Source organism: Bombyx mori, chromosome 25 (assembly GCF_030269925.1).
Source record: "Bombyx mori chromosome 25, ASM3026992v2".
Classification (NCBI taxonomy): domain Eukaryota; kingdom Metazoa; phylum Arthropoda; class Insecta; order Lepidoptera; family Bombycidae; genus Bombyx; species Bombyx mori.
This window is the reverse complement of record NC_085131.1, coordinates 11,770,889-11,781,229: the sequence shown is the minus strand read 5'-3', so window position 1 is coordinate 11,781,229 and position 10,341 is coordinate 11,770,889. Positions and strand designations below refer to the sequence as shown.

General features: G+C 38.5%; 1 protein-coding gene across 4 annotated transcripts in view; it reads right to left on the bottom strand.

Moving 5' to 3' along the window:
- Nucleotides 1-10,341, bottom strand: part of LOC101742301 (hemicentin-1) — a 166,132-nt gene that overhangs the window by 13,528 nt on the left and 142,263 nt on the right. For 3 of the 4 annotated variants that reach the window (XM_012691255.4, XM_012691256.4, XM_021348680.3), the window contains exons 12-15: nt 7,835-8,173; nt 6,546-6,818; nt 5,465-5,638; nt 1,061-4,151 (exon numbers count right to left, since the gene is read on the bottom strand). In XM_012691255.4, the coding sequence (XP_012546709.1) occupies nt 4,027-4,151; nt 5,465-5,638; nt 6,546-6,818; nt 7,835-8,173 (911 nt within the window). In that variant the 3' untranslated portion in view covers nt 1,061-4,026. Of the gene's footprint in view, nt 1-1,060; nt 4,152-5,464; nt 5,639-6,545; nt 6,819-7,834; nt 8,174-10,341 lie in introns of those variants that run through there. The other variant, XR_009976694.1, reaches the window with a different exon arrangement.

Genomic DNA, 10,341 nt, shown 5'->3' with positions numbered 1-10,341 from the left:
GAGAAAAAAAATAATAATAATAGAGACTTCTTCCAGACATTTAATTTTAAAAAAACACTTTCAATTCTTACTGAAACATTTTAATAAATTCAGCATCAAGAAGAACTTCTATTGATTACAGAATAATATTCGATTTTTGTATTCAACGAATATTAGTTAAAAAATTTGAAATGCAACGAATTCAGTCACCGATTCACTTTGAACTAAATATTAAAATCGATTTTGCAATCCGTCCTTCAAAACGTTACAATATCGATTTAGCAACTCTTTCCCCTCCTTTGAAGTTTTTTTATTATATCCGATGAAACGAAGTATGACGTAGCGTATGTCAAAGACGGGCTGGTAGACATAATAATGTGTACGTTAGCGTAACAGCATTAGCGTTACCTATAAATTAATTTATACGGTGGTCACCGTAAAATCAGTAGTATGGTCCTGCGTTTTGTGCTTCCCAAACCCCCTTAGCACGGAGAATTATTAAATGAGGACAAAGGGCTACCGTGCACAGAATAGAAGACGAAGATAAAGCTGGTGAAGAAATTAGTGTATTGTCTTTCTTATTACTATAATTTGTATTGATCATATATTATCCACTTAGAACCAATTCGCAGGTTCTCGTAATATGCAATAACAAAAAACAAAAGCAATAACAAAATGCTCAAAATTTATTTAGAAAATAGTTGAATATTGTAAATTTATTTAGACTGTCTTCGGCAAAGCTTTCGTATAGTTTCTTAGTGAATCTAATTAGGTACTATTTGTTTAATTGAAAATGAGCCAATCGGAAAAAAATTGTTGGAAGTGACGGGTTAAACAATATATTACATGAACGGGTCACAAAAACGTAATGGAACTATAAATATTCAAAGGGAAAACTAGCCGATATTTTCATTGAAAATTGAACTCTATATTAGATAAGAATTAATCTCTTTTTATAGCGACATGATAATATATAATACGTGTAACCAGGCTCACAACTATTATACGTGGGCAGCATTTTTGACAACCCTGACTTACGGAATCACACACGCGTCATATTAGGGATAAAATAAATCAGCCATAGATTAAAATTATTTATTTTTCATCTTAATCTTACGTTATAATCTGTATTAAACTTAATTCTATTCAAAACCATTTTAAATACTAAATTACATACCTACGTTAATAATGTTATAGACAAATTGTCTTACCCATATATTTCTGATAAGCAGGTATCTCTGCATTTAAATGCATTAACAATAATAAATGCGAAAGTTTATGTTATTAAATTTATCAAAATACAATATAAATTTGACAAATTCATTATTGTTTTATGTTACATACATTAAAATCCTTTTCAATCAATGGTCTTAGTTTAAAAGAATAAGAAACATATTTGTTTAATTCATACATTATAGAGTAGCACCGCTTTAGGAAATAAATCAAGATATTTTAATTTATACAAAAATAATAACTTTGTAAACGAAAAATAAACTGAAAGCCCATAGTTAACAACCTACATAATTATTGCACAGAAATCATAGCAGAATTAAGTCAAAGACGACATTGTATTACCTACAAAAAAAAGTTTTCACTATTAAATTTCATGACAATTTTAATTCGCTTTTACTAAGACGAGTGAACGAACTCACGCGGTTATGAAGTGGTAATTGGGCATTGTCATGTCAATACATGTCAATGTGAATGCGAACACCTGCCTCCTGACATGAGATAGAGAAGTGTCTATTGAATGGTATTACGGTTGTTTGTTTCGCGGTAGTAATAAGCGGTATTGGTAATGGGCAGATCTTACACGTACCTGCGCAAAACAATATTTGAAGTTACCAACTTTATATCATCGATCATTTTTTAAATAAAACATTCAAGTATTATTTGTCTTATTTTTTAACTTGTCTCAAAATAGTTTTCGATTTATAAGTCTGCATGAAAAAAATTTAAAAAAACGCCATCTGTCGTAGAAAAAAAGAACTTACATAGCATAGTTTTTAACATTATGTAGTTTCTTCTTAGAGTAAACATATTACTTCTATGAGTTTCCTATTGAAAAAACATAACACATAATGTGGTAAGGGTGCTAATGCAAAAATATAAATGGTAATTATTCACATAGAATTAAAATATCCATTTTTAATCCATGCTATAGGTATCCCTGTCAGGTTGACTGTCGTTTGGATTATTTTTTCGTAAGGATTCTTGTCTCATTTAGATTATCGGCGGACAATTATCTAAACTTATCAAGAATTTAAGTAAGGCTTAAATAAATTGCACATTAAAATATAATTTACGAGTCGTTTACTGAAGAAAATTGAACTTAAATCTTATCTCAACAGAACTTTATTGGATTAAGTAGATACGCACATCGCCTACCTTAAAACAAATTGACTAGAAGGCGAATTAAAAAAAATATATTGTTTATTCTTATATGCCAATATAATGGTGATATTATACCAGTATGTAACTAGATTTTGCCAAATAAGTCGACTATTATCAAAGCCGGCAATGTGACTTTTGGATAATTATTGGTAAATCAGAAAAACGAATTATTGACATTGGCAGTCACAAAACTCTTCTGAACGACATCTTAGATAAATAACAGGTTAAGTATTAACCTTTATTAAATGCAGGTTTTGAACCATATTCTTTGAAGGAGACGATTATATTCAAATCAATCTGTATTGAAATATCAATAATTTTTTTTTGTCCAAATGCACAGATTGCCACCTTTGATAATAGACGACTCAAATGCTTCCGAATTCATTTAATTAATCTGTCGCAGTATTACGGAATTTAATAACAACAACAATAAATTTCACTTTTAATTAACTATTTAGCAACTAAATCTGACCTTGAATATTAACGTGACTGAGAAAAATGTTATTGCATTTTGTAACTGCGCGCTCGTAAGATTTGTAGCTACGCGTTTAGGCATGATCGAAGTAAGTAGATAAGCTCTTCACAGTTATTATCAGCGCTAGAAGAGTATGCATACTGTCTGGTGGTTTTCAGTGCTTATTCTCAAGAGTTTATTTTGTGAAAACTGACCGATCGTGAATATAACAACATTCACTGGACATGTTTAATGCGGGTGACAACTTGACTTTGAAATAATCCAGATTTTACAGGTTAGATGTCCGCAGAATTTTGATAATGTACGTGCAAAGAACACGTCCGAATTGACAGATATATTTTTTTTTAAGTTTTATATTTTTGTCACGAGAACTTTCTTTATTCGTTGAGGAGTATGTCTTTCTTGAATATTGATAGTAGCATAGCGATATCTTCCCAGAATGCTGATACAACAAAACGAGCTAATTTATAAACTTCCTATGTTGAAACGACGAGTTGGTTGTTTTTTCATTGTTCATTTTACGAGACCTTTACTGTTTTCGTACATAAAACTCGGTCTACAACAGCAAAACGATTAAGTTACAAAACCATTGAAAAACAACGGGGTGGCCGAAAAGCAAACCGATTTAGAAAAAAATTTGGCTATCCCTGCCCCACGCTCAAAGGCCGGTTCCTTCTCGGGTTCCGGGATACACAATAATCGTGGCGTACGTTAACGCCATCGATACGTAACACTGGGCAACAGTTAGTGCTAGTTTTTTAACGTTCTCGATAGCGTAAAAGTTAACTCAAATTTGTGTGCAATTGGAAAAGCGCCCCTAGCGGTAAACGTTTATTTATATTTTTTTATTGCTTAGATGGGTGGACGAGCTCACAGCCCACCTGGTATTAAGTGGTTACTGGAGCCCATAGACATCTACAACGTAAATTTTCTAAGTTCTAAGGTCTCAGTATAGTTACAACGGCTGCCCCACCCTTCAGACCGAAACGCATTACTGCTTAGTAGGCAGGGCGGTGGTACCTACCCGCGCGGACTCACAAGAGGTCCTGCCACCGGTAAAAAAGGCAAAGTAAAAAGTAAAAAAAAACGTAAAGTAGGCAAACGTTCCAACTCCATACAAATTTCAGTTAACGTTTACGCTATCGAGAACGTTAAAAAACTCGCACTAAGCGTACAGTTCACACGGCGCTCTCCCTGTGCAGCGTGAGGGTGACGTCGGGCGGCGGCGGTCCCCAGCGCTGCGAGCCCTCCGAGTACCCGCTGCTGCATGACCGCAGACTACACGACGCTTGCAGCTTGTGCTCTGTAACGTCGTCACTCTTACATCTCCACACATATACCACAAGCGACAATTTTTTTTTGATAATATGAATTCGATTTATTGCTAGATTGTATGCAAAGATTAACTACTAAAAAAAAAACAAATAAAAAAAAAACAAACAAACAAATAAACAAAAAAAACAAACAAATAAAAAAAAAACAAATAATAAATAAAAGCTTGTAAAATAAAATGGCAATAATCTTTTTTTCCCCAAGAGCATGGCTAGTGTCAGCTTTGTTATGTAAAGAAGCCGTTCGTGGAATATCCGCAGTGAGCACGCAAAGATAAAGCTTATTAAGTTAGGTAATATAGGTGTGGGTAGGTTGAAATAGAAAAATTAAAGACATTTGTGCCAAGAAATACAATATTTGTACAAATATTCAGGAAGCAACGGTTTGGCTCTGCCCCTGGCATTGCTGACGTCCATGAGTGACAGTAACCACTCACTGTTAAGTGGCCCGTATGCTCGTTTGCCCACAATAGCAATAACAATAAATCGACTATTCTTAAATCACTAGATAGAGTCGTAATCTTATTGAAATGCCCGTATGTGGTACTTTTTAAGGTCGTACTTCATTCCCATCCATTCATCGTTCTCGTCGAACCCGTCGCTTGCGACGAAGGGCTCGGCGAGTAAATTAACCCTCAGACACAGCCCACTGAGTTTCTTGCCGGATCTTCTTAGTGGATCGCGTTTCGGATCCGGTGGTAGATTTTGCGAAGCACTGCTCTTGCTAAGGCCAGTGTTAGCAATAACGTCAGACTTGAACCCCGCAAACTCACCTACTAGTTCGGCGGATCTAGAATAACCCCTTGAGGTTATTAGAATAGGTAAGAAAAAAAAACACGTGTGGCACTAGGGGACTGCCGCGGTAAAGCTATTGCATAGCATTTTTTATCAACTTATGCAAATATAATTAGACAATAATAATTTAATATTAAAACAATAATAAAATAAGACCACGCTATGCTTAAAAACATTAACAAAAGCAAAACATTAACTGTCCCCTTCACACTCATAAGTTAGAGGGCGCGAGAGAGAGATGGGCAGACTTTTCTGGATGCTCATGCAGTGCGACGTCACGCCGCGCGCTTATTCACAAACACTACACAAGCGCAACGTGTGAATGTGTTGATCGCGAGCTACATGGTAGGCGGAGAGGGGGGTGTAAGGTTTTATTTTCGTTACGGAATTTCTTGATTCGGTCGCCGCGCTCAAAGCCCGCCATAAAAACTATGCAATAGCTTAAAAACGTATCCAAAAACAGCATAATATAATCGATTAGGATAAGTACCAGGTAGATTGTCTAGAAAGTTCCTGGTGACGTCATCGAGCTGTAGCACCTGTATGACGGGCGGCTTGGTACGCGCCCGCCGTGCCGCCCGCAGCGCCGCCGCCGAGGACGCAGCAAACAACACAAGGAGAACCGCAGCCACCAGTGGGATGCACACCTCCTTCGATAATAGCACTGAAAGAGACGGTTATCGTGTACTGTTCGCTGTAAACAAGTCTTTCCTATTTAATAGCTGGCAGCCTAAGGGGCTATTCCAAATTCAACGACTTCATAGGCGTCTTCATGGGACTCAATCAGCGAGAACTTGCTAACATTAGCCCTAACAAGAGCAGAGTTTCGCTGAATCTACCACTTTATCTGAATCGCGATCCACTGAGAAGATTTTGTGAGGCTCTTCTACTCTCTTGAGGCTCTTACTTCTCTACACCTAGCTACTCCTAGGCTCCCTTTGTCATTCAGTTCGGATCACTCGCGGGACCCAAAGGCTATCAAACTCTTAGATTGTGTGTGTGTTTTTTTTTCTTTATTAATTTCTCAAGTTAGTAATTGGTAATTGGTTCTTGTCTGTTTCGATGATTTAATAAAAAATCACTATGAGATTTGAAAGACCCATATTTTAAAAGACATTCGCCAAGTCCCGTGCAAGTTTTTTTTTAATTTTTTTTATTATTTTTTTATTGCTTAGATGGGTGGACGAGCTCACAGCCCACCTGGTGTTAAGTGGTTACTAGAGCCCATAGACATCCACAACGTAAATGCGCCACCCACCTTGAGATACAAGTTCTAAGGTCTCAAGTATAGTTACAACGGCTGCCCCACCTTTCAAACCGAAACGCATTACTGCTTCACGGTAGAAATAGGCAGGGTGGTGGTACCCACCCGCGCGGACTCACAAGAGGTCCTACCACCAGTAAATTTCCAGATTTCCAGGTTAAAGAGTAGAATTCCTGTGGTTACAATACAACTGAGGCTTGGACCATATGTTGTTCCCTAAATTCGGTAGCCGCAGCTGATAGAATGTAAGGGCTTTTACCCTACTACAGTAAGACATGTATGGTGCTTATGTCAAATTCAAACTTACCATTCCACCAAGGGGGCGAGGCAGCTTTGAGCAGGGTTTCACTAGGCCTCAACAGCAAAGCCTTTGAGCATCCGTATCTATTGCAGGCCAAGGCCCCCGCTTCGTCGCCAGCACCGAGCTTCCCTAGCCCAGCTCTGACGAGCCACGTGCTTCCCGTAGAAGACAGAGCCTGACTGGACCCAAAGCCCATCGGGGCACGTTTCTCGAGGACTAAAGAGCTGTTACTCGTCGATAGTTTCCATACAGACACTTCGTAATACGTTGCGTTTTCGACTGCAATGTAGGTAAATACATCTCTCATCAAAGAAAATCGAAACACCCCGCGAGATATGTTCCGAAATGATTATCATACAAAATATTTAATTTTATAAATCGATTCTACAATGCCAAACAGATTATAACATACGAGATGTCATTAGTGGTGGATTTAAATTATTTCAATACCGCGCTAGCCAAATTTGCTTAGTTTTTAGTAGGGACAAAAAATAAGGTACCATAATGCTGTCATAAATAGATAAACTATATAAATAGATAGGCTATATTGGCTCTTTGTGTACACCTTACATGAATCCTAACAAAATCCTTATTCCATATTTAGTTTTTTGTCTGTGCTGCTCATAAAAACGCATACCAGACTGGGACTTTTTGCCGGGAGCGCGAGGAGTGAAGTTGTGTGATATATGTTTTATTTTGTCTATTTAGTGTTTCTTCAGGTTTAAATGTTTAATAATAACGGTGGTTTATTAACTGTTTAATATCTGTGAAAGTGCACAAATTTGGGAAAATGAAACAAAGCCGCTGGACGTAACTTCTCGAGATCCTCCAAAAAGTCCACTGAAAAAATCTCAGTAAATGATCACCCTTTTACTGAGAATATTTCAACCCATATCATCTCATCCCATTTCATTTAATTTCATCCCAGTTGATTAATGTCACAAATTAGTCATCTTCATTTTATTTTATTTCACTCCATATTATCATTTTTCATAAAAATAAGAATATAAATTATAATAAGACATGACTTAAAGGTCTTAATTACCAGGCCATAAAATCCCTTAATAAAAAAGCATACCAGGCTTGTTCGTATTCTAAATTCAAAGCCGTGAGCAAGCACGGAATGGTACCACTTTCTAGTCCACTTCTGTTATATTTTTAAAAGGTAAGATTGTCGTCCTTGGTTCTATAATTGTGACTTGGACCTCATAACTCACCGGGTCCGGTAACTTAAGAAAAGGTGAGCTATGAAAACATTACATGTTAAAGAAAAGATAAAAAAAAATTATATCAACCTGGGACACATCTAATGTGGAACTCGCCGTGTTCAAACGCGAGATCGCACTGCTGAGGCTGTCGCGGCCTCAGCTGCTCGAAGGAGAAGGTCCTCTCACAGGCACGTTCCTGCGAGGCTATACCGTTGCTCGCTTCGCAACTAGCCTTCAAGCTTCTATCAAGGGAGCCCGTGATCTGGTCGAGAGGTAGAAGACGAGAGCCGGTCGTGAGGCGCTGCTCCAGCGAATCCGAAGGCTCTATATGCCACAGGTACGTGTCTGGCGCCGGTAAGGCCTTGACGTTGCAGCTTAAAGCTTCTTTAACTAATCTTATCCCGTGGTGGGAGCATTCCGGTGGGTCTGAAATTAATATCCATTGTCTAGTCGAAATATAGCATTAGGGGGTCTTAACCGATTTTGATTCGATAAAGATGCCCAGAGATCTGAATGAATGAATGAATGAATGAATGATTTATTTTATTTCAGATAACAAGTCCATATGTGTACTTAGTATCATTGAAACATCCAATCAAATAAAAATGCATGTTCAAAATCTATACAAAGATTCAATTGATGGTAGATATATATTGTATTCGTTATTGTGATGTACGGGCGATTGGTTCTGCGCGCTTCAGTCGTTACGGAGGCTTCTTAGGCATTCAATACATAGGCGGCACTGAAAATTTCGGGAATTAACGAAGTGACACAACATTACTATTTAAAAATTTATTTATTGCTTTTCGAAGTATTCTCCGCGAAATTTGACACATTTTTCCATACGATGGAACCAATCATTGAAGCAACCATTCCATTCGGAAGTTGGGGTCTCCAAAATGGCCGTTTTGTAGGCTTCACAGCACACAGCTTCTTCAGGTGATGAAAATCTCTGTCCACGCAATTTATTCTTTATTTTAGGGAAAGTGTAGCGAGTCTGAGTGCGGCCCTGCGCTGAGTACGGCCCTGCGCTGGAGCATCGCACTTTATATAGTATTCGTCGGTACTCGCAAAACGTTTTCATTCGGTTCAGTTCGAGTCAAAAACATACGCTGGTTCTTCGCTATTAACATTTGTAATTGATTGCTATTTAATTAAATATAAAATTGTAATTAGTGGTATCATTTCACTGCAACAAAACTATAGTTGGTACCACAATTGGTGACGCCGAATACGAACACGGAACATGGAGCCACAACAAAGAAAGCAGCCAGCAGCGACGCCGGACGAATTTTTGGACACGGAGGGTACCTCATATGCTGCCTCGCTAGAAACGTCGAGAATCGGTTTCCGTCCACCCCCGTTTTGGCCAGAGGAACCAGAGCTATGGTTCGCGCAGGTGGAAGGCCAATTCGTGTTGGCGAATATCAAAACGGACTCCACAAAGTTTTATTCCGTCATCGCCGTTTTGGAGCACAGACACATATCGGAGGTAAAAGATATTATAACCAACCCTCCGACCGAAGAAAAATATAACAAACTGAAAACGGAATTAATTAAACGGTTATCTGCATCTCAAGAACGGAAGGTAAAACAATTATTAATGCATGAAGAGTTAGGGGACCGCAAACCGTCTCAGTTTTTGAGACATTTGAGTAACCTGGCAGGACCTTCAGTGCCGGACGATTTCGTGAAAACGTTGTGGTCGAGTCGATTGCCGAGTAATATACAGACTATTGTAGCTTCCCAGTCAGATCTTCCACTCGATAAGTTAGCTGACCTGGCGGATAAAATACACGAACTTGCACCCTCTGCACCATACCAGGTAGCGAGTACAGCTCACTCCGCGCCTACTTCAACTCAAGGTATGCCCACAACAATTATTGAGACTATGGCCAACCAGATTAGTGAATTAACAAAGCAGGTAGCATTGCTCACTACAAACATGAACCGTGGTTATCATCATGCACGCCAACGGTCACGGAGTAGGCAGAAAAGGGACAGATCTAGGTCACGGTCACGATTACGTCAGCCACCTGAAAACCACCCTCATTGTTGGTACCATTTTAATTTCTCTGGTCGAGCAAAAAAATGCCAGAAACCATGTCAATGGCAGTCGGAAAACTCCATGGACAGCCGGAAGTAGCGGCCTATGACTGTCCAACTAATTCAGGCCGACTTTTCATATCTGACCGACATTCTAAAATACAATTTTTGGTTGATACAGGGTCGGACCTGTGTGTGTATCCTAGATCAGCTATGAAAACACCCTGTACGCAAGCCAAGTATACCTTAACTGCCGCAAATGGTTCAGTAATACATACCTATGGACAGATACATATAACATTAGATTTGGGACTGCGCCGTGCTTTCTCTTGGAAATTTACCATTGCAGACATTGCAAAGCCAATTATTGGTATTGATTTTTTAAATTTTTACAACCTGCTAATTGACTGCCGTAATCACAGAATTATAGATGGGACTACTTCACTAGCTGTGCCAGCATCACATCAGAAAGTTCCGGATAGCGTGGCATCGGTCAAGACAATTTCCGGTGATTCAGTATTTCACCAGCTTCTACGTGAGTTCCCAGA